Here is a 24,141-nt window from a genome sequence, read left to right on the forward strand (position 1 = left end):
AATCTGGGGCCTCGCTCGCGAATGAGCGAGGCCCTGGATTCGGCCACAGCATCTCGATAGCGTCATATTTTGTCATATATGCGTCAGTACCACAATCATCTTTTCAGTGCTGTGGACGTCGAGCACTACCTTGCATTAAAAACGAATGGTTGTGCTTTTGAAATATAGGAAAACGTATCTTCGTCTTTTCAATTAAATAAAAAATTTCTGTAAATACTTATTTAAAGTTCATATGCCCTTATCATATCCGCCTGTCTTGTTGTTTCTCATTACTATTACTCTGTCGGGTTTATCGGCGCTACAAGGACAAAAGAGTGGGATCGCATACTGGCGATCGAATGGAACTGTTGTGTTTATGGCCGTGGTTGGAACGATGTCTTAGGTTGAAAAGCGCTCACGTCAAGTAAATTGTGTGCTTTTTTAAGGTTTGTTCATTTAAATTTGATGTGATGAATAAATTGGTTTTCCCACGCTCAGCTGAAGAGTGATGTTTATTTTGTGAAGTGTGCACCGGACGTAGTTCTGTGCCATAAGTCGGGTGCTGGGGAGGAGGGGTACCAGACATCTGTAAGCATGACAAACCGCACCCTCAAAACGCGCTAAAATATGATTTTTTTTATCCAGATTTGACTCACTTGTGTTTCAAAGGTGGATGGACCAAGTTAGGGTCTCAAGCCCCACCCCAACTTTAAGAGTGTGTGAAATCTGGGGAAGACCCATGTTTCTGTTCTTCAGGGTAGGTTTGACCTTACCAGCTTGGCTTTTTCTACTGATGTTTATAATGCTCCAAATTTGATCTTGGTGTCCATTCAAGCCACAACAGAAGATGATTACTGATAATGCTGAAGTGTGCCCTGCAACCATGGCAGGTTCCCAACTGGTGTTCATTCATCCACTTGTTTGAAGCTTTTGGTCAAGGAATGAAAAACCATTGCCATGCACCAATGGTTTTTCCAATGAGGTGGAATTAACATTTCAATTTCAGGTTAATCATTGCTCTATATTACTAGCTGTTAAACTTTGTTTGACTCAGGCCATTTATTTTGCAGAATTTATACCCAGTTGCATAGTTTTTATCCATGTTAAGCTCCAAAGTTAGATCTTCAAGCCTTCATTGTTTCATTGTTAATGCCTGTAAGGGGATGCATTATCAAGTTGTATGTAAGCCTGAGCAATAGTGGTTTTGGTGCTAAATGCCACACATGGTTTTGGTTGGTAAATTAGCAGAGTTGCATTTTACTTCTGCACATCCACTGTGGCCATTAATCACATCCTTTTTTGTATGCAGAGATTTGTTTGCCAGCATATTGCACCACATCCTCTTGTCACTGATTTCATGTAATTCTTGGCATCACCAGGTGGATCTATCATCTTGTGCTTTTGCCACAGTGGGGGAAGCTGTCTGAAGTACAGAGATGGCACTGCATCTTTCATCAATCAGGATGCTTGTAAGGCCCCATGCCTCAAGATGTAAGTGTTCTTCCATATTTTATGACTGATATTTTTGTAAATTCCCTTGAAAGATCTTGTGACCATATTTATGATCAGCAATCTTGTGACCATATTTTAACCATTTGACCAACTGGGCCCAAATAAGGCCACCCATAGGCATTGCATCTGGTTTTCAATTAATTTAGCAACTGAGTGTAACCAGATGAGCTTTATTTTTATCAAGTTTTTTAATCTGGCAATATCTTGAAAACCACCAGTGGGTATTCAATGTACTTTTTACATATTTTTGGTTGGCTTTTGAGTTCAGTCATGCTGATTTGATAATCATCCTGTATTTTCCTTGCAGTTTGATTTAAGTTTATTCTGAAAACAATGCTTATATTTCAGACATTTTAATGCAGGGGATCTCAAGTTCCACCAATTCTGGGTAAGTCTCAAAGAACATCAGTGTCATTCACGAGATACAGCAGGCATCCAAAATTGCCAATTGATCACTTAGATGAAAATCAGTGATAACAAAGTTACCAGAAAAGTAAAAACAAACTTCATCTTACTTCTAACATGCTTTTACAAAAAGTAAAGCACCAAGTCATCACCTCACCTGCATACATTGTTGCTTCCATATAATACCTGATGACAGACTTCACATCAGCTTTACAAGGTGATGAAAACTCCTCACATTGAGTTTACATTGTTTCACTGGCCAGTTGGGCCAGCCCAACTTTGTCAAGTCACAACTGTAGAGTTTTGGATCAGCTCGTTGGGATCTTGTTGCTTTTTCCCCTGAAGAAATGACGAATGTCCACACATGGAAAGTTGTAATGAGTAAATTTAAAATGATCAAAAGGCAGTGCACACTGAGATTTTGCATTTCACACAGCTGCAAACAAGCCTGCATGTCTTAATGCAGCTGTCAATGGAAAAACAGCCATCAGTGTGAAATTTGTAAGTCAGTAACATATTTTTACCTAATTGTCTGTTTTTAAGGATGCGCTGCACTGCGCTGTACTTGATATTTCTTTCTATGTTTTGCCTTGTCACATGATATGCACTCAACCTGCGTGCGAACAGGGCAGGGGAACACAAGGTAGTCGTCTCCAACAACGGTTCGACCATCGTGTGCTGGCATCCGGAGCCAGCCTTCCCCTACGAGTGCTCCAAGGTAAGACCGCCGCGGTTGCTGCAGGCCGCCCCTAGGCGTGGCCAAGACGTGGATGAATCTGTCCATCACCTTCCCGATCGCCCACGGTTGTGCCGTAGCCGCATTTTTAAGTCCCTGCGACCAAATCGGCCAATACAACAGTTACACGCAAACCAAAAGGGGCAGCCAGAAGTATCTCCTCGCTGCGTGTTGCGGCCAACGCCTGGCCGTGGCATGGGGCGCGCCACTGACCCGCGTGCGCTCTGACCCAGCCGCTACCGGCGCCGGAGACCAGCGCGGCCGACCAGTCGGCGCTGCGCAACCCCTTCACGGACGGGCTCGACTCGTCGCTCAAGGGCGTGCAGCGCTACAAGCACATGTTTGTCAGACGCTCCGACAAACAGGTCCGGGAGGAGCTGATGAAGCTCACCCACACCAACAAACACATCTGGTTCCCACAGTGAGTGCCACGCCGACGGTGCGGATTGAACAACAGAATCTGTACATCGTGTTGAGCTGGCCTGCGTCTTCTTGGCATTCAGAGGTGGAACTGTTTCAAAGTTATTGGTGGATGCATTATGACAACGGTATTCAACGAATCCCAGTCGTTTCTGATTCACCCATTTATTTCTGCTCACCATCAGTGGCTCACTCGTACTAGCCAATCGTTATCGGGCGGGGAGGGGTCCACTAAATTCAAGGCAGACCCTATTCTGTGCACGACCGTGTGACCTTGTCGCGTGTCAGCATCGCAGAAACAAGCGATTTCTGTATCTGTGGGCCGTGACGCTTTGGCCATTTAAGAGTTGTTCCGTAGCTGTTAACCGGCGACAAGATTGCAATTTATATTATGCCGGTCTCGAAGATTCATTGTGAACGAGTACAGCAAACTACGGTAGCATGCAATGTGGGTATTGAACTAACTCTTCTGCCGTTATGACGGATCGCGAGAAATTCTAAGATTACTTTTTATGTCCATTCGGTCAGTAAGCAGACAGTAGTTGTGCAAAGTCGCTGAACTTTGCTAAAAACGACGAATTATCCCACCATGATTCGTTCATGCCATGCCAATGTCGGCAAGCGTTTTTGGTGCATTGGACGTCCCAATTGCGTGGCGTAACCGACACTTCCCCATTTTCAGCAAGGGAATCAAGTACAGGAAGAAGAATCCACCCAGGGACAGAGACTTCATGTGAAGCCTGAAGCCTGTACGCTACCCCCGGTTCCTGTCTCAGTAGTCACTCGCTAGCATTCAATACACAGAAATGTACTCAGCTCATGTCGCAATGGCGCGATCAGGTCGGCGAGCGGTGGCGTGATCAGACTACACTCCGGCACCAGCGGCTATATTTGAACAGAGTCAGCGCGGATATATCACCCCACAGCGGCTGTGCTTCTCAGCAGCGACAGCCGTCACACCGCAGCACAGCGCAGCTGTCACACCGTCATAACGGACCGAATGGATCAGTCGGCTCTAAGACCCGGCACGGCCAGGATCGCTTCATCTCATTAGACGACTCTGAAAACACAGACGCACGTTAAAATCCAGTCGACATCTTTTTTAAATTTTACCCATACACCGGCCGGGGGGCCGCCCGCCTCCCCAAGGCGGCGTCCTGGATACGGCCTTGGGCCAAGCCGAGTTGGGTTGGAACTTTGCAGTCGCCATATGCGGCCAGGAAAGATAATGTAGTATCAGGATGACTAAGATAAATGTGCTTTTTTCATTCAAAACGTTAGACAACGTCAGACATGTGAATGTTTCAAGGGTACCAAAAGCCAACGGCCAAGCGGAAATATTGTTACTCGTGGATACTTAACTACTACGGCGCGAAACCATTCGTGCCATCTATTCAACGCTATGCTCCTGTTACGATATATCGATTCAGCAGGGCTAACGATGAGGGTGTATTTAATCATTAAGTATGTTAGACATTTGCTCACCAGACGCGTTAGATCCACACACTCTGAGAACTGCTGCACTTCTTGAGAGCACTTCAAACTCTGTTTGGAGTTCTCTGCGTAACACTTCATCACGCGTTCCTGAGGAGTAACGGTGGACCGTCGTTACCATCAAGAGCACATGTCAATGCTTCCAGGACATCGGGGGCAACACAAGTTTGCGAGGAAGTCGGCCCGGGTTTGGGAAGGCACGTATCCAAGTCCTCTTTAGACACCAGTGCCGTTGCTGTCCTAATTACGGCATTCGGTCTAATGGCCCGACGGCTAGGCGTCATGCCCTCGAGCCACGCGACGGAGCGTGACTGAAACAGGAAGTCCAAGCCCGGATGACGTGACGCGAAGGGCGTCCAGTCCCCGACCGGATATGGACGCCACCTCCATGGGCGACGCCTGGGTTTCAGCTCCCCGGGCTGCAACACCGCTGGTGAGGCATGGATTCCCTGGCGAAACCTGCGGCATCAAGCTGGACACAAAGGAAGTGGTAGAAGAACGTTCTCCGACCCTCATCGCGTCCATCAGACGCCGTTCCAAGATTGCCAAGTCGAAGTCAAATGATCGGGAAAGGCTGCCACCTCATGCTCAAACCGCGGATAACTGCAAACTGCAAAGATGACCGCATCCAGGCAAACGCAGACGTGAAACCATCTGCCTGCGTAAAAAAGCCGAGGGCATAATCAACCACACATCCCAAAACCGCCGACCGAACGCTCCTCGTCCCTGCCGGCGGGGACGGATCGCCGGCGGGACGGGCGACTCACCTGTCCGTCCTGGCAGATGGGCGTGGTGGACGCCTTCAGGAAGAGGCCCTGCACCTCTGCCAGCGTGCGGTGGAACGCCTCCGTGGTGAGGTTGTGCTGCTCAGCGTGGCGCTGCTCCATCTGGTTGATCTTGTTGCGCCAGCTCTGCTCCATCTGGCGCAGCTCGGCGTCCTTCTCGTCGCGCAGCTTCATCAGCGAGATGTACGCCTCCTCAGAGTAGCGGCCAGCCGCGGCCGGCGGCGGTGGCGGCGGCGCCGACATAGGGCGGCGCTCCACGGCTGGCAGCTGGGGCCGCTCCGGCACCGGCGGCGGCGACGCCTCGGGGGCCGGCGGCGGAGGCGGCGGCGGCGGGGGCGGAGGAGGAGGCAGCGACTGCTTGGGCGCCTGGCGGGCGCTCTGCTGCGGCTCATCCGCCGGCTGGTTCTGCAGCTCGTTGCGGATACGGTTGACGACCGAGTCCGATATCTAGAGCATGGAAAATCACGGAGGCGACTGGACGGAGGTCCCGGAGTACAACCATCGGCCATTGGACTATTGAATGGGGCTGAATGAAAGCCTCACTTCCTAGTTAGAGACGCTGTATGAGAAGGCAGTTATAACGCTTCTAAAACCCACATAGAAATAGTTGAAGTGGCAATTTTATATTCCGGGATGAAAGTGCGGAACACGCGTGCCCTCATGCTACGCACAATAGACTGAGCTGACTGATACTGATCATCAGACAACATGCCGCTCTCGTGGCTCGAAACCATCGCGATAAAAAAGAAACAGAAAAACACGGCATTACTTCGCCTCCTGTTAATATGTCAAGGCAATAGATCACAGCAAGAATAGCGCGTCAACAAACCTTTATGACGCCAGAGGTATCTTCATTTTTGACACTTATTCGTCTCGTGCTTGCTGTGCCGCCCATGGTGACTGAAAGGTATCCAGAATGACCAGCCCATCACACAGTGCGTAAGGTGTCATGTAAGAGGAGATGTAACTAATCATAGCTTGTACTGTTCCAACATATGCATGGCATCCTAACAGCTTGCAATGTGTTTGCATTGTCCATCCAGGCCATGCTAAGCAGAGCATTCACTGATTGTGCCCTGAGCAAAGTACTCCTAGTGCTTATGGTGGTGAAGTAAGAGGGCAGTTTGGAGATCTGGAAGTTTGCCGCAGTATCGGCGAATCAGCAAAACATGGTCCCAGGTTTGCAGAAGGATTGAGACAGGGTACAAATGTCATGCATGGATTAATTGTTACAATTATTGTTGTTGATCTGGTGTGTTGGTGTTTGTGTGCAACATTTTGGCTGGCAAATTCTACAGCTGTATCAGATGCTATTTAGTTCTAAGAAAGACTGGATGGTGCTTGGCTTCCACCCATGTATTGATCATAACCTGCATTCTCCCTATGCTGGGATTCAAACTAGGGCCTTCTGAGAGTCCACTGATCTACCAACTAAGCCAACCCAAAATGACCTTCAGTTATCTCAGTTGTGAGAATGCTGAACTCAGAATACCCAGTTTTATGCATATTTATTTACTGAAGAATTTTGGAAAAAAGAAAAGAAAATATACCTTACACCAAAGATGTTAATCTGCAGTTGTGGTAACCAAAGCCTCTAGAAGGGGCCAGTATTTCTCAGACCTGTTACTTATTTGGCATGTCAAATTCAGAAGCTATTTGACCATGCAAATATCTCACTCTTGCATATATTGCAATGGTTACTTATATGATGGACTGAGGAGTCATAAGGGTCAAGTATACATACTACAGCCTTAGGGAAGTTCAGTAACAAGGGGGGTGCGAAACCTTAGCTGCATTCCACAGTAAGAACATCAATTACAGATAGCAAATGTTGCCCAAGATTCTTGCCATGGGTGATGCAGCTAGGTGGAGTGTGACAGGTACAAGGGAGAGGGCAGCTGTCCATTCTCACCATTTGTCCAGCAATTAAACATATCTTTTAACAGCCTTGAAATTTCAGGAAACCTTATCATGCTGACAGGAGGTTCCAGATCACTGATGCAGATCATCCAATTAAATCTTAAGACTTCTTGAGTCATGCATGAGATAATATTTGTCATGTGTGAGGTCATCAATGGTCCGTGTCATGTCTTATGGGAAAGGAGAATTCCCCACATGATCTTAGAGAATCCCAATGAAAAAAGAAAGCTAAGCCTGTCCAAAAACTCTGATTGGAATGGCCAAAAGCCAGATCAGGCCAAGATGTTTGTTTACTTCAATCACATGTTTGTGTATATGTTTATCTGTGTAAAATTAAGAATTTGAAAAAAGTGGATAACACTGAGAAAGGAATCCTAGATTTATGCTACATTGGGGGCTCCTCAAATGCATTAATGAAAATTATCTGTGTTATCTGCATAAAATACAACAGCAAAATGTATGTTGTAAATTAAGGAAAGCTTGCCATAACAAATAAGATGAATGACCAGGTAGAACATTTTGACATCATCTTAAATTACTGAGGGAAGATTTCAAATCAGTGTGTTTTCACAATTCAAAAGGTATTCGTCTTATCTGGTTTTCATCCCACCCACTTCTAAACAACTATGTCCTGCAATTCTCAGCTGACATAAAGCCACATTAGCGCATTGGGCAGCGTGCCATCTTAAGCATAACAGACAGCAGACATTCAACCATAAATATTAAATGTTTAACTGTTCATATGCATTAATCAAGTAAAATTGCTGGTTCAGCAGGGTTGCAAGCAGTCCTATCATGACACATTTTTAATTATCTAGACATTTGCCAAAATATTTCAGACACATTAAGCAAGCCTTGTATAAGGCAACATGGGTAACATAGTTGCACATTTCAAAACTGAATTTGAGCGATTAAAATTATCCATTACACGATTGACAGAAATGAGTTAAACAGACATCATTCACAATTTGGTTAGTCTGCTGGCTCCAGCCATGTGATCACAAGACCTCCTCCAAATTCACTTCATGCTTATCGAAAACACTCGATCACAAAAATTGCTCGCACACTGCTTACGTCTGATATATAGCCACTGGTAGAGCTCAGAACATACTACAAATAACGAAATCCAAAATTGCAGCGCCGCCGCCTCTAACTAGAAAGGGCGATGCTTTTTCTCTTTAGCGCGTCGGTGCTCGTCATAAGAACGCTGATATCCAAGCCAGTTAGTACAGCAGCTTCAATCTGCACAGCATTCACTTACCGTGCTCGTGTTTGCATAATTACCCAATCCCTGTTTGCGCTATTGGAGAATGGATTTTACCTCAAACACATTCATTTGCAATGCTAAATGACTGATGCTTCGCGCTGAGGAATGTTGGCGCAACGGTTGGGGTCTGCGCGCGGAATGTTGGGCACCCAATTCCAGGGGGCATTACAATGGGTTCCAAGACGTTTACTTCCAAGAGACGTTAAAGCTCAAAGGCACCACAGATTAAGGGCCCGATTTGAGGGCCCAAAAGGCCGGCCAGAGGTCGCATTCAGGAGCCCGGCTTGCAGGGCCAAGCGACCCAATGCCAGCCAGAGTGCCCGGCACGCTGAGTAGGGGCCCCCTGAGTCGACAAGGGCCTATATTTTGGAAATACACCACCAGTAACTCAGAGTCGGCTCCATGGCGGCATGGACCTAAGCTCCTATTTCCCAGGCAGGAAGAAAACCGGAGCCAGCGATTCACACTGGCCTAGGCGGTAACGCGTGTCAGCGCCCCACAGCACCTAACAGGGGCCCTGTTTTGGTAAGGGGCCCCGAGTCGCCCAAAGACAGTGTTGGAGGAGGCCTGAAGAGCCTAGAGGGCCCACCGAGTCCGACGATCAAGGGCCTGATTGGAGGGCCTCAGGCCACAAAGGGCTTGTCGGAGTCTGACTCAGGGGCACCGTACCGGGAAGACGGACCCCCATATAAAAAGAATAAGAACAAGAGACGGGCCATTTGGGGACCCTCTGAGTCGATAAGGGCCTACATTTTGGTAATGCACCACAGTAGCACACAGTCGGCTCCATGGCTCCATGGGCCTAAGGGCTTATTTTCCAGGCAGGAACAAAACCGGAGCCAGCGATTTACATTTGCCGGGGCTGTTACGTGTGTCAGCGGGCCACAGCACCTAACGGGGGCCCTGTGTTGGTAAGGGGCCCCGAGTCGGCCAGAGACAGTGTTCGAGGAGGCCTGAAGAGCCTAGAGGGCCCACCGGGTCCGACGATCAAGAGCCTGATTAGAGGGTCTAAGGCCACAAAGGGCTTGTCGGAGTCTGATTCAGGGGTCCCGGCCTGCGAAGACGGACCCTTGTATAACAAGAATAAAAATAAGAACGCGGGCTATTCGGGGCCCCCTGAGTCGATAGGCGCACAATCGGCTTCGTGCCAGTATGGGCCTAACGGCCTACTTCCCAGGCAGCTACGAAGCAGGGGCCAGTGATGTACACTGATCGGGGATCTTGTATCTGTCAGGGGCCCTCAGCGCCTAGCGGAGGGTTCTGTGCTCGCAAGGAGCCCGAGCCGACCAAGGGAAATGCTCGCCGGGCCAAGGAGGGGCCCGCGGCCCACCGAAACCGACGATCAAAGGCCGAGTTAGAGGGCATAAGGACCGGAAGGACTGGCTATAGGTCGCATAGAGAATCGCGGTCCGTAGGGTCGTGACCTGAAATGGCAGAGAGAGAGAGAGAGAGAGAGAGGGGGGGGGGGGCTTTTTGCATCGTTTGAGGAATCCCTGAGACAGTGTAGATGTCTAAGTCGGCCAGAGACCACGGACACCGAACAATCGGCTCCATGTTTCTCTGAGCCATTGCGAACAAAAACGATGCCGAGGCCCGCAATTTGCAATATTCGGGGCCCCTGACACAATGATGAGCTCCTGTGCCGGTCAAGTGCAACAGTGCCAGGAGTGCTGTGGCGGCAAGTGGCCCCGAGTCGGAGCGGTGTTTGAGGGGACCCGAACATAACACCGTGATTATCAATATCGTGATTACCTGAAAATATCGACATCGTGTTTACATGAAAAAGTTACTTGCCCCTCCCCTCCGCTACCTGCACGTACGAGTGCAAAGTAATGAGTTATGTGTCGATTTAGGCCCCAACGAGCGTTTTTTACGGAAAGATCGTATAAGGAAATGACCTTTTGAAATGGCAAAGAATGTATCTATAGCTACACAGCGTGATACGGCAGATTTAGTATCACTCAGTAGATTATGAATGCGTTGCATCTGATCCATATCTGTAGTGCACTTGCACTAAAAATTACATAGCCTTAACGAATATGCGTGATACCAATAGGGCTAGGGGGAAACTTTTTCATACGGCGCTATGTGCTGAAGGTCACAAACCCTGAACCTTCAACTTTTAACTGCATTCAAACGAACATAGTTTGCATGAACTAATGTCGCTGATTGTTATTTTCTTGTCATCGGTCCTCATATTTTACCAGTATACAACAAATTATGAACGCCCTCGGACGTCGAACTGAATTTTCAGTGGAAAGCCGTGTAGTGCTGGTTGCAGAATTCTGCTTACGCCCCTGTTTTGAAGCTGCCTAGCTGCGATGGGTTTTGCCTGTCTCATTGCGTCCGTGATGGACATCAGTGACGTGGGAGATGGCATGACTCGCGACGACGTCTGAGACTTGCTACCCGTTAAGTCATGTGTTGAAAGATATTCGTTGGATTGCCCCATCCAAAGGCACGTGGTGGCGCGTCATAAAATTGTTGCGGCTCGGGATATGCCTATCAATTCATGGCCGCCCGTACTATAGCTGACATTCCTCCTGTTTGTCCATACTAATTCATGTCAGCGGTGATCGTTGCACGAGGGAATGGTGCGATGCTAGTTATGTTGCCATTTGGTCAGTCTTTTCCATAGGCATGCGCTGCATTCGGTATGCTCGCTCAGGAGCGGGGAGACGCTTCCGGATCTTCTCGCGGTACATATTTGGAAATGAGTTACGTGTTTCTGCCTACATCACATTGATCAGACCAAAATGGCAGCAGTTTTTTGAGCATGTTTTTGAAATGATACTCTTACGAGGTGCATAAGGCTCTTCTGCCGGTGCCACGGCTATTTCCAGATTACTGACGGATTACAATAAGCTGGGCGTTGGTTGCAACGCAATTCACTTGAAGAGTTAGCAGTAAGTGATAACATATGTCATGCGTTCATGCGCTTGCGGCATTACCGATGTAGAAATGCTCTGAGCAAATCAGATCACAGGCGTCCCAAGCTAGATAAAGTTCAGTTATTGACATTCCACGGCAAGTAGACAGCTTGCTTCTATTGGCCGATGATGACTCTTTGATAGATGTTTGAAATAGGGCCGCTCCGGTCAAGCGTTGTTGCGTTGTTGTGTGTGTAGCGGTGTGTGGTGGGTGCGGCCGATGTTACGGGAAGCGTTTTGTTGTGGGTACTGCCATGGTTGCGTCGGCCGACCGAAGATTGCGAACAGATCACATTCCAGACCAGATGTAGTCAAACTGTGGTCGTGTTCGTTGTTGGATTAAACAAATATACGCTTTCGCCCACTGAAACTTTGCATTGAACGAGGCTTCTCCGCCCTGTGATCTACCAGCTATTCACGTCATCTGAAGCCGCGGGCGAGCAGCTGCGAGCAGCTTCAGTATGCTCTCACGGGCAGTACGGGTCACGGCCAGTTCTGCATCGCCACCGGCAGACCGCTCTATAACTGTCGAAACAAACGCAGTGAGGCACGCTCGATCGCGGTGACTCGAGCACCAGACATTTCGCCGGCAGCGATCACTTATTTGCAGAAGTTGCGTTTCGTCCTGAGGCGACGCTTTAGTTAAACGAAATGAGAGGCGAAAACCTGGCCTGAGGTAGAGCGGTGGCGCAGGCAAAATGGGGGGAGGGGAGGGGTCACGGGAATACGTGCCGGTGGAGTTAATGTGCAAATTATTGCACCGCCTGCGGTGATCAAGGATCTCGTTGCGTTATTAAGGGTTTCTGCGGTGATCGAGGGCCGGCTGCGCGGGTCAGAAGGCCTCCCGCGTCGGTGTGGGGGGGATATATGTGGCATGATGTATCCCTCTAAAGCCTCCCGCATCGACGAGGGGGACCCGCCTCGGTGTTGCCAGAATGGCAGCTGGAAGGCTCCTCGCACTAGGACGAAATAGCCGTTCTGTCCTTGGCTGGAAACAATAATGTGCCCCCCTAGTGTTCTTCTCACGGTGCCCCTTATCTGGAAAAAGTCAGAGGGCTCATAAGCGTTCAATAGCGTAGGTCGAAACGAATTCAAAAGTGAAAAAGGCTAACCTTTTTTGGCTGACAACCCCCATTCTTTCGCAGGCTCGGCCAGTAAAACAAATTGCATCACAATTTTGGCCTGCCCGATTTGCTATCTCAGGAGCGCGAAAGAAAATTGCCGGGATTGCAGTTTCCCTAAAACCGAATGGAGTTGGCCGCTGGTCTTTCGATTGCGCGCTCGCAATCGCAGCAGCGAGAACAGCGATGACCTGGTTTCCAGCTTGCACAAAAATTATAGGGAATGTTTTACATTTGCATAGGGTTTTGAATTGAAATAGCCATGTTGAAGATTGTTCGGTACGGTTCACAACCCTGCCCTTTTTAAGACCTAAACCGCTCAAATTTCTGAGCTACACGCCCGCGAAAATGTGGCAGCCATTTCAGGAGACTTTTTAGTCATCCAGTCATCCGTGACGTCCTAATAACGTCGTCAAAATCTTGCCATTCCATTAGAAGTGCGGTGATAAAGGCGAAGAAAACTATAATTATCGACCCGTTCATGTCTGACGTGCGTGGGCACGATTTCCAGATATAACGGCCGTCAATTGGATCTCAATCAATGTTGTGCGAGGTGCAATGACGCGATCAAACAATGACGAATTGAGGAGCATATCTATTTCACAGACAAATTATGTTGTCTGAAACAGTCTTTTCCTCCAAAAAGTGTACCGGCAGTTCCCAGCGAGCTTATTTCATCATATCTGATGGTAGTGTCAATATCTTCAAATACGGAACATTCCCCGTAACGACATTGACCGCTGCACGTAACACCGGGCGGAGAGCGTCCTGCATTTGAGAACGACCATTCCCGTGCTTGAGAACGACCATCGGAAAATGATGCTTCCAAAAGTATTTTAAAATTGAAAGCGTGCCGTTTAAATATCAGGCTGTCGCGTTTCTTTCTTGCAATTTACAGGCTGCTTTGTGGATACAGTGAAAGCTACAGCAGCATGAAAAATAGGGTTTTATCTTTACTCCTGCAGTAGCAGACAACCCTGTGGTTCCAGCTCCTCCTCGCGATGCTGTAGACGCTTATATGTTTTCATTATTAATAAACATGATATAGGTAAAATATGCGTCCGTGCCCTCTAAACGCATGAATTGATGTCCTTAGTGTTCAAAGGTATTAACTTCAGACGTGCCATCACGTTCGTTCGCACGTTGGCCACCACTTGTTATGAGACGCGAGGCCGATGCGTCCCGGCCTACGGAGACTAAACGCCGAGCGTCGAGGTTTTTGCTTCTAAGATTTTGCTATCGCGTATGTTTAAAACTATGTTAGATAATTTTCTTACTGATCGATTATAGCTGAATGGTGAAAATATCCGGGTAAACACGGGCTGGCCATATCAAAACGGATTTTTGACCCATGTATACCCACAGTCTACGTTCATGGCGTCCTCAATGTCTCTGTAGACCCCGGATGAAATGTTCATTGAACCATTTCAGAATGAAAAGCGCCGTCGATTTATTCCCATGCAGTTGCTTAACGTCCGGCTTTTCCGGTTTATTGGCTTCAGCATTCAAACAGGATCTGGCGACGCCTTCTGGCTTCTGTTACAGTTAACGAGGTTAAAAATGATGTAAAAGCAAAGAAAGCCGTTCCCTTTAAGAACAGCTGGGCTATATCGGGCGATTTTTGGGGGCCTCTAATCACCCGGGAGGCCCTTGACAGCCCTGTGCTCCCCTTGCAATGCTCTGGCTGCGCCCCTGAGGTAGAGCAAAGTGCGATTGTGACTCTGCGACATTGTTCAGAGCTGTTCAATATACGCCATGCAGCAATGTTCTCGCTGGTCCCCGTTGCAACTCTATCTGTTCAGAACCGTTCAATGAACGCCATGCAGCATTGTTCAGAGTTGTTCAATATGCGCCATGCAGCAATGTTCTCGCTGCTCCCCGTTGTAACTCCATCTGCTCAGAACCGTTCAATAAACGCCATGCAGCAATGCTCTTGCTGCTCCACAACACAACGTCAAAATAGAATTTGATGCCACGTCGCCAACTTCTAAGGTTTTCAGATCTACACACGAACAGCTGCCGTGGCCTCCCCGACCTGCCGTCGGAGACCGCGAGCCCTCCCTAAAATCTGGATGACGCCACAGGGCAGGTGACGTCACGCCCCAGACTGCGGGCAGAGCGGCTGTTGGGTAAGGTCTGGACGAAGGCCGCCGCTAGGTCAATGTCCTCCCCGACGCTCGCGGAGCGAGAGAGCGGCGGCGTCGCTGCGCTCACCCGCGCGGGGATACCTGTCCCCGCACGAGAGGTACCGGCGGTGTCGGCCGCTTGGCGCCTTGCGTGGACGTCGTCAGCGGAACCGGACTGAACCGCGGGGCAGCCCTGCACCGCAGGTGAGGGTGAGGTCGGGTCGGGGTCACCGCAGGCCAGCGTGAGGGTCGGCACATGGTCACCGCCAGGAGAGTGAGAGTCGTCCGAACGCACGCGATGGGACCTTGGGTTCTGACCTCTCGCGTGCATTCTCAGCTCGCCTCCGATAGGACAAGCTCAGTCCATTCCGGTACTTTGCGACGCATGGCGTTGCTCATGTGAGCTGTGTTTTACAAGGTCGTGCCACGCGAGCACCGCAGGTGTCTGATAGTTGGCGGGATAGACCCAGCGGCAGGGGCGTAATTAAAGGGACACTCTCCCTGTGGCGGATCTAGAGAGGGATCAGGGGCAACAATCCCTTCCCATGGGCTCCGAAGGGGTCCATAGACGGCCGAACGGACGAAGTTCTCTTAACGCAAAACGCAAGCATTTGGCGTCCGGATCTGCAGGGGACCATGAAAAGCCGCAAGCAAAAATGAGCAGACAAACATATTATTTCACTCATTGAGAGCGTGGCAGTTGAGGATGTTTTAGGACTCATTGTGCCTTCCAGGGTGGGCACCACCACCTTCTAGCACCCTCTGGGTGGACGCCAGATCGATATATCGCCCGCAACCCTACCGATGCAGGCGCTGGTTGGCGCGGCGTGAACCCCGGGATGGGGCGGTCACTGCCCAGTGACAGCCGTGGACTGGGAATGAGACGATTGTGGAAGAGCTTGTCCAGGTCAGGATTGAACCAAGGAGCTTGTACAAAGATTGTCACACGCATTAGTCGACTGCGCCACACAAGTGGTCGCATCAGATAAAGCCATCGACTCTAAGCGTGCTGTTAATAGGCATGTGTATTGCCTCGACGGTGCCTTTGTGATCTGTTCTTGAAATTTTGAACGATGTGTGACCCCTTCATGATTTTGTTCTCCAAAAATACCCTAAAATTCATGTGCTTGAAACATAACAACGTTTAACATGGAAATTGCAGCGCTGTAGACCTCGGTTTAATTCATATTGCATCGTACTTTTGCGCAATGTGCACTGCGAGAACACGCTGAAGTTTGCAGTTGTCTTCAATATCCTCGAAATCTGTGGAGACTGTGGCGCCGCCACGTGGTCGGCTTAAGCTGCCGATCGCCACGCATAGATTTTGATTTACCGACCCCTTGACCCAGGCGATATTCACTTTGGAGGTGTGCTGAGCGCTGTCGAGAGGCCTGCAGGGTGGAAGCCAACGCTCGTGTCAGGTTTGTTCGACGGGGCTCGTCTTGTTTATATGATAGCTGTTGTTGGACGATTACCGTCCATATCAGAGTGTGTGTGTGGGGGGGGGGGAAGGGGGGGGGGGGGCACGTTTCAATGGTTCATCCAAAACGAGACCGGTAATAAATTCGTAATCTTTTGGGGGGCTAATATGCAACCAGTTTGTTTTCGTTCACTGGAAGCGGTCGTGGCAGACTGCCGCAAACTATAGGTTTATAGAACTTGGAATATCGTTGGATAATGCTAAGACATTCAAATAATGCCACAAAACAATTCAGAGTCAATGACGTATCTGAGTCTTGTAATCCAAACACGTGCATCAAAATCAGAAAAAAGAAAAACATTTAAGTAAATCCGACACGAACGCGAAACTCCCAAAATGTGACCCGATCAGTCGGCCGCACTCGGCTGAACGTGGCATCGCAGCTATCATGTTCGTTGTTCTATTTATTTGGGGAAATAATTCCTACAAATCTTCTTAAGAAAAAAATATCCTTTTAAGCATCCATTTGTTATGCGTTGCTTACAAGTATGCTCCAGATGTTTGAGGTCACACCCGCAGCTTGGAGGACTGGACATTGACTGGGGGCAGTGTGAGTGTGGCTCACCCCAAACATGCAAATCGACATCATTGCATTTGTATGAAGGTGTGCTGCATCTTGTACCCTTGCCCTATTGTTTGCCAACTCTAACCTTTGCCTGTGCACGAGCTGGAAGCGTGGGTTGTGCTTTAAAGCCCAAGGGCTATGAAAGTGGCACTTATCGCTGGCTCATGGTCCATGTTGTGCCTATTTCTATCGGAGCTGGGTCACACGCGAACTATCCGCTGCAATCAAGCTCCCTCCCAACGGTGCCCGCTCACGGCATGAACATTTTACTTGATGTGACCGCGCCAATGGAGGTTTATTTACAGCCACCCACCCTGGCGACCGCCGCCCAAGCCGTCCCTGAAGTATCCATCCAAAGCGCCGGCGTGCCTGGAATATGCGGTGGCCTCGCCAACTGCCCGTGACTTTCCAAGAAGCATCGATTGCCCTTGGGACGCTCTTCGTTGTGAACCTGGCCGGTGAGTATGGTGTTGGGGTACAATTTGTGACCTGACATGGATTTCGTTGTTTGTCCAGAGCCAGGTGCTACATTCCGCTGACGCGGTGTTTCGTTTTGTAGCGCGGGCGGATAACAAACCCCACTCCCCCGCCTGTTCCAAAACGGCATAGCGCGTGATGCAGCTCGTCGGGGAGATGGGGGGAGGGGAGGGGGAGGGGGGGGGGGCGAGGCCCTCCGTATCACACCGCCGCGTGGGTAGTGCCGACAGCCGTGTGGAGCGGATGGGCCGCCCGGCCGGAGGACGAGGTCCTTCTGGATGGCAGCGGCCCCCTGCTGGCCGCTGATCCCCGTCTGGTGGGGAGGATCCGCCGACACCTGAGACCGCCCTCCGAGGGGCCGCTGGATCTCACCGACCCAGGTCAGCCGGTAGTCGGGCCGCCAGCGGCAGCTGGATCGGACCCATCAACGGCTTACTGTCAAGCCAAAGCAAATACCAAATATGGTATGGATGTTGTCCCCAGAAATGCGATTCTAGCTTACAAACAGACAACCAAAAAAAGTATTCGGATTACCGCAGTTAATTTCTGGAAGCAGAAGCAGACCTCTTATCTTTCCAGCGAAATGTCAACGTGCGTGACCAAGAATGATCAAACACACCGATGGAAGCGTTAATGTGATGATGTGGTGAAATGGTTATCGATGACGAAATTAGGGAAAATTCCTTTACTTATATGAATTTATGGCTACCTGAGGTCACCACTAGTTACATAAGCCCTTCTTAGGTGCATCTCAATAGTGTAACATTGTGAAGTCGCTTACATATAAAGGTATATGTTTCAGGCGTCGCTGATCCATCCCAGCACGCGCTACCAGAGTTCGTCCTTGCCCTGAGCGGCAACAAGGTAAGCGGGCACGCCGCATGCGAAGACCTGCCGGGTTGTGCAGACGGGCGTTTATCGCATGCGTGAAGCTTTGCTTCAAAGGAAACTGTGACCAAAGCTTTTCGCACGCACGTAGCTGATGGGGCTAAGTGTGTCGCCTACCTCCACCCTGGCGGGGAGGGCGAACACCGCGGGGAATGGAACGGCGCAAAGCTGGTCTCTCAAACGTGCGGCTTAAGTGCCGCGCTACCTCCGAAAAAACAAATCCCCAGGGAAAAAGTCCTCCGAAAAAAATTATCGTTTGGGGTTGTCGATGCCTTATCTCACGCGTGGATGGGGAAGGGGCTTTTTAACTGAGCCTGTATCAAGGGAGAGGAGGGAAAGGGATCTGGCAGCGTAACGTAGCGCCAGATGTGGCAGAAAATCATAACCTAGTTGTTTTTAGTTGAAAGACCATACAGCCGGCTGTTGTTGTCTTCCTCTCGTGGTAAACAACACGCCCGGTTTAATTCGCACTGCTAGCTGAATCCGAGATCAAACGGACGTTACCCTTTCGGCACGCTGCGCTTGACGCAGCGTAACCGTAGGCTTCGCTTTTCATCTAACATTGCTACTGCGTAACCAGACGGACGGAGATTTAAAAAATGGCAAATAATGGGCAACGTGATTCAAGGGCGGCTGTAAATGACCCAGCCGGATGCAGACGCGGGGAGGTGCCGCGTGTTAAAGGCACGTCGTTTGTAGCGCCACCAAACACGCGCAGGGCTGGCCGGCTGAATACCCTTCGCTCGGGTGAGGGGGTCAATTTGACCCTGTTGAGATCTCAAGAACTAAGATAGTTGAATACACCAAAGTGAGGGAGTAGATTGACTTGTACTTGAACTCACCTGTGTCAAAATTTGAGGGTCTTAGGTCTCGGCCTTGGGGTGGAATTAGATCAACAAGTTCAAACTCCAGATTGGTGTGTGAAGTGCTCCCAGACCTCCTCATGCAACTGCCGCGAAGTTAGATACCTGCTCTAAACAAAGGTCTATGAGGTCAGTGTCCTTTCTTAACCTTCATAAGGTCAAGGTGACCAAATATCTACGCAATTGCTCCTAGTTTGTCACTAGAATAAACATCAGGAATTACGCTAGGTGATATGCGCATGAAAACAAAACGCTGACCTCGGTTATTTTAGGTCAGTAACTTACTCTGACCTTTAAAAAAGTCCATGGAACATGTCTGTTACGGTCCTGTCATTGAAAGATTCGAAGTGAGCACCAGAAACTACCTCATGAAACCAATCCCTCGGATAAAACGAAGGTTGGTTTTAACCTTGTTCTGACCCTAATACCTTAACCTAGGTCAAAAGAAATGCATGTAATTTTAAATTCAATTGGCTTACTGCCTAAAAAAAACTATCCCAGATATTGGCGGCTTCGTCTAACACGCTGTTGTTGCATTCACATTGAACGATTGCCCAGAAATGCCCTTCGCTGACAGCCATGGGTTGACTTTGACCTGCCATAGTTCGACGACCTTACAAGGTGTCTAATTTTTGCTTCAAAACATCTGCTGTTCAATTCTCTACGGCTATGAAAAGTTCGGCCGACCGATGCCCCGGCTTGGCTGAACAGTGGTCTGGCTCGGCTGACCGGTGGGCCAGCTCGGCTGAACAGTGGTCCGGCTCGGCTGACTAGCGGTCCGGCTCGGCTGACCGGTGGCCTGGCTCGACTGGCCAGTGGTCCAGCTCGGCTGAACAGTGGCCCGGCTCGGCCGACTAGCGGTCTGGCTCGGCTGACCGGTGGCCTGGCTCGGCTGGCCAGTGGTCCGGCTCGGCTGACCGGTGGCCTGACTCGACTGGCCAGTGGTCCAGCTCGGCTGAACAGTGGTCCGGCTCGGCTGACCGGTGGGCCAGCTCGGCTGTACAGTAGTCCGGCTCGGCCGACTAGCGGTCCGGCTCGGCCGACCAATGATCATGCTCGGTTGACCGACGGCCTGGCTCGGCTTCGGGCCACGCGCCGGCAGACGGGCGGCTTCTTTGTGGAGTGCGGCGCATTCGACGGCGAGACCATGTCGAACACGCTGCTGCTGGAGCGGCGGTACGGCTGGAGCGGCCTGCTCATGGAGCCGGCCCGCCAGCTGTACGCCAAGATGGTGCCCAAGCGGCGGCACGCCTGGCTCCTGGACGCCTGCATCAGTGACCGGCCCTACGCCTACACGGTAATCACTATGCATATTGATCATGACGTCATGTAGCGTCGATATTGCATTCTCGTGTGCTGGCTGTTGCTGGACAGCGCAGTAGGCGCGACTGAGTTGGCAGGATTAGCGTCAACGCGTGCACCCGTGGCTTTATAAGTTTACATCGTGATGTGATGTTGGCACAGGATGGAAAGCCCTTTTGTGGGGAAAGAACGGAACACATGACGATGATAATGACTTTATTTACAAGCAGGAAGGAAAAGTCACACATTTGGGAGCGATAACTACAACCATGGGCAAAATGACTTGGACCTGTTGCATGTCTTATACATGGGTGAGACGCAAGGTATGCAACGTATCAGGAACATATTTCGGCATCTCCCAATACCTTCGTGTTTCACGTGAACCTGTTGTGTTGTGGCTGCCGTGAACCACTAATTATAATTATGTAATGTTATGATGATACGTATATATATATATATATATATATATATATATATATATATATATAATCTATAATCTATATTTCTAATCCATATTTTTATCTATAATTATGTAATTAATAATTCTTCCCATTACGCTCGTTCCGTGCTTAGCGTTCATTACACCCTTCCTTCCCTCATCACTGCAGAAAACCAAGTCGCTTTTTATACGTTACTTATTGCAAGCAATACAGTCAAACCCGCATGCTGTATGCTGCCATGAACGTCAGACGAGCGAGCTTTGCCAACTAACACAGTTGATGACTTACGGACAAATACCACACAGTGTTCGACTCTAACCCACACACTGGCCCAAGCTTTGGCCGCCCTTCCGACGCGTCGCGGTTGTGTGCGGCAGGAGCAGTTCCAGGAGCTGCAGTATCCACCCTGAAGGGCGACGTGACGTCACGGACGGTTGTGTGCGGCAGGCGCAGTTCCAGGAGCTGCGGTATCTGGGCACCCTGAAGGGCGACGTGACGTCACGGACGTGGTCAGACATGGCGAGCGAGCCGACGAGCGACTTCCACGGCAAGCGACTGTCGGCAGCGGCGCGAGTATGGCGTCCCCTGCTACCCGCTGGCGGCCGTGCTTGCGGCGCTGGGTACGCGCTCGGTCGACTTCTTCAGCCTGGACGTGGAGGGGGTGGAGATGGGCGTGCTGGCTGGCATCCCCTGGCGCCAGCTGGACGTCAAGGTGAGCCGGCGGAGAGACGTGCTGACCCTTCGGCTACTGACGTATCCGGACAGTGGCACGCGCTCTGATGTCGGCAGGGTGTGAGTGGGCGGGGGGGGGGAGGGGGGAGCAGGCATGTAGCCGACTGAGTCGAGCCCTGCCGGCGTTCGCCCGTCTGAAACTTGGGAAACAGGGGTGCCGAAACGCGAGTCCCATGCTTGTCGAGCGGACAGTGCTGGGGCAATGTACACGGAGGCGCATCTTCACAAAACTAGCGTTGGGTGGCCAGGCTCTGCTCCGGTCGATCAACGTGGCTACGCTGAATCAAAAGTTCAAACGTTGTTTTGCGCTTTGATTTGGGTCATTTTTGCGATCTGAAAAGAATGAAGTGCTGCTTGATGAGTTGATGGGTGTGTTGGGAACCCTCATTTGTTTCTCAGGTGGAACATTACACCGCAAGCAGGGTATTTCACTAGATTTAGTCTGAACCTGATGATTGGATGGATTTTCGGGATCAGCGCCAACGCAAAGCAGTGGATCATGCTTAGCGATGACCTGACCTGACGTAAGACCTGACCTAACCATCCCATTTTGAAGTTCCTGGTCAATGGCATAATCACGAGGCGAAAGCTCGCCGTGCGACGGTGCTTGGCATGACGTCACCTAACCTTTGGCGCGGAGGCCGCTACCGGCCGAAGGCCATCCCGGCCATGGGCGAACAGCAGGCGCTTAAAGCGGCTCGATCCCACCCACCACGGGTATATGAATCCCACCCCACCACGGGTGTACGAATCCCAGCAGTCGAGATCCATGATCGCGCCCCATGGATAGGTTAATCCAAAACAAATGCGCCCTTTGTTGCCTTTTCCGATATTATTTCTTGCTGACACTGGCAAACACCGGTCATGCGAAGCAAAATGTCTTAGATGGATTACGTCCATTCAAAACTGTTCTCGTACCCATAATTGTTGTCCCTGCCTTAGGATTGATCTTCTGTCCTGTTTCAGATCGTTGCAGTGGAGGTATTTATGGGGACTAGCTGGAACCCCCAGCTCCCAGCCATCATCGATATTATGGAGAAAAACGGATACATAGCTGAGCCATTATACATAGACTGGATTTTTGTGAAGAGCGACTGCGAGTTTGCCGCTGGTGCCGTGTCAAAGATACGCAAACTGAGGAGACGCTTGACCAATTCGGGAAGATGGGCATCGCCCAAAAACGTGTCAGATCCAGCGGATTTATATCCGTATAGCAAATGGGACCAAGACAATCCAGCTCAAGAGTTTAAGATGCATTTGGAGGCATAGCTACGAAATAAGAACGCGACATACTGACGAGCGTTTGCTGTGTCTCCTGTCGTATATAATAGCACGAGCAGCGTGCTCTGGGTAATGCGGTAGCTTGATGGGATCGGCGCTCACGGCCATGGCGGCTGCAAAGCGACCCATCAGCGACGCGTATTGGTGAAAACCGTGCATCCTCGTCGCACAGAAGCTGTGCAGTCATACGCGGCGTTTCCCAGACATCATTCCGGGGCAGGTGACGAGCAGATTTGTTTCAGAATACACCTGGCTGTTGTTATGTTGAGAGCGACTCGTTTTGGTAGTCATGGCTCCGCACTGGGAATGCGGCGCGACAAACATTAGAGGACCAGGCGCCCCAGAATGGCCCAGATGCGCAGATTTGCGCAGCTCCACCCAGATCTGCGGTACACCAGGCGTTTTCAATGATGGACTTTATCTTACAGGGAGTATACCACCACTTTTACTGGTCATCTATTACTAATTAAGGCGCATCCGCTTCAATTGTTGATTCCAACTTCTCGAAATCGTTCTGAATAGCTCAAAATTTTAATCTAAAGTAGGTGCCTGTTCTGACGGGCGAAATCTCAGCGGACCTCCTGCTTACTACAAAGGAGGCAATTCTTTTAATGTGTTTTGCTTTTTCCAATTTGAGTGTTGTGTGATGTTTGCAATACACCTATGGAACAAAAGGATTGTACAATAAATGCTAAGATAGCTTGGAACATCATTCAGGGAAAAAGACATACTAATAAAAAGACGTTATCAAGCAACTTCAAGAATCGCCATCCTATGGGCTTAGTTTTTCCCCGTTGAGCACAGTGACTCTTTTCGGAGCGCGACTTTGGGTTTGGGAGACGGACGTATGACATGGTCTATAGTGGCGCACTGGCTCAAACTTCAACCAATGCGCTTCTCGATAAGCCGCATACGCCGCCCGTTGTACCAATCACAAGCTGTGCATTCGCGCTGACATCATTCATACCAGCATAGGTGTCACTTTCAAGCTCCACGGCCCTCAGCGGATTCTGCCGTCGTCAGCTGCTGCGGACTGGCGCTGCACTCTGGGGCTACGAAGAAGAAAAATATGTAGTGATGTCACATAACGGTGCCTACGTAATTTGGACGCGGAAATAAAATCGTTCTGTTTGTTGTGTCTTGTTGGTGCTGCAGTGGTGCTACCCGGTGCTATCATTAGAAGTAACTAGTCCTAAAGCTTCACCGGAATATGCATTTCACATATGTTCCATAGGTAAGATACTCCCTCTACCGTCAAAGTGCTGAGGATTGGTCTTCTGCACGCACTGCTGGCAAATCAACTTAGCATAATAATCTTAGCGAAAGTCTGCTTCGCTTTGATGTAGCTTGATCATTCTACTTCTAAAACATCTTACAAGTGCTTGTATATAGCTTACCGTTTACTTCCAGGTCATCAA

The 24,141-nt window shown here is 49.8% G+C and overlaps 2 protein-coding genes and 1 pseudogene across 5 annotated transcripts; 2 read left to right on the forward strand and 1 right to left on the reverse strand.

Annotated features, from left to right (window-relative positions):
• The first annotated feature begins 317 nt into the window (after window positions 1-317).
• Window positions 318-3,867, forward strand: mRpL42 (mitochondrial ribosomal protein L42). Of its 4 annotated transcripts, none has more exons than XM_037215016.1 (6): window positions 318-425; window positions 1,390-1,470; window positions 1,840-1,879; window positions 2,524-2,614; window positions 2,866-3,053; window positions 3,735-3,867. In XM_037215016.1, exons 2-6 carry the CDS (start codon window positions 1,416-1,418, stop codon window positions 3,787-3,789), a joined length of 429 nt encoding a protein of 142 aa, XP_037070911.1. In that variant the 5' UTR covers window positions 318-425; window positions 1,390-1,415; the 3' UTR covers window positions 3,790-3,867. The 4 variants fall into 4 exon arrangements, with proteins under 4 accessions (XP_037070911.1, XP_037070912.1, XP_037070915.1 ...); XM_037215017.1 differs by having other exon boundaries at window positions 326-425; window positions 1,359-1,470; XM_037215020.1 differs by having other exon boundaries at window positions 358-382.
• Window positions 3,868-3,923: 56 nt separating this feature from the next.
• Window positions 3,924-8,441, reverse strand: LOC119092057 (MICOS complex subunit MIC19). Its single transcript, XM_037215015.1, has 5 exons — window positions 8,326-8,441; window positions 6,161-6,231; window positions 5,314-5,778; window positions 4,538-4,636; window positions 3,924-4,112 (listed from the first exon to the last, which is right to left on the reverse strand). The coding sequence occupies exons 2-5, from the start codon at window positions 6,224-6,226 to the stop codon at window positions 4,095-4,097; spliced, it is 648 nt and encodes a 215-aa protein (XP_037070910.1). The 5' UTR covers window positions 6,227-6,231; window positions 8,326-8,441; the 3' UTR covers window positions 3,924-4,094.
• Window positions 8,442-14,786: 6,345 nt separating this feature from the next.
• On the forward strand, window positions 14,787-23,421 carry LOC119091954 (uncharacterized; annotated as a pseudogene).
• The last annotated feature ends 720 nt before the right edge of the window (window positions 23,422-24,141 follow it).

This window comes from Pollicipes pollicipes, unplaced genomic scaffold (genome assembly GCF_011947565.3).
Source record: "Pollicipes pollicipes isolate AB1234 unplaced genomic scaffold, Ppol_2.1 Scaffold_3447;HRSCAF=4054_pilon_pilon_pilon, whole genome shotgun sequence".
Lineage (NCBI taxonomy): Eukaryota > Metazoa > Arthropoda > Thecostraca > Pollicipedomorpha > Pollicipedidae > Pollicipes > Pollicipes pollicipes.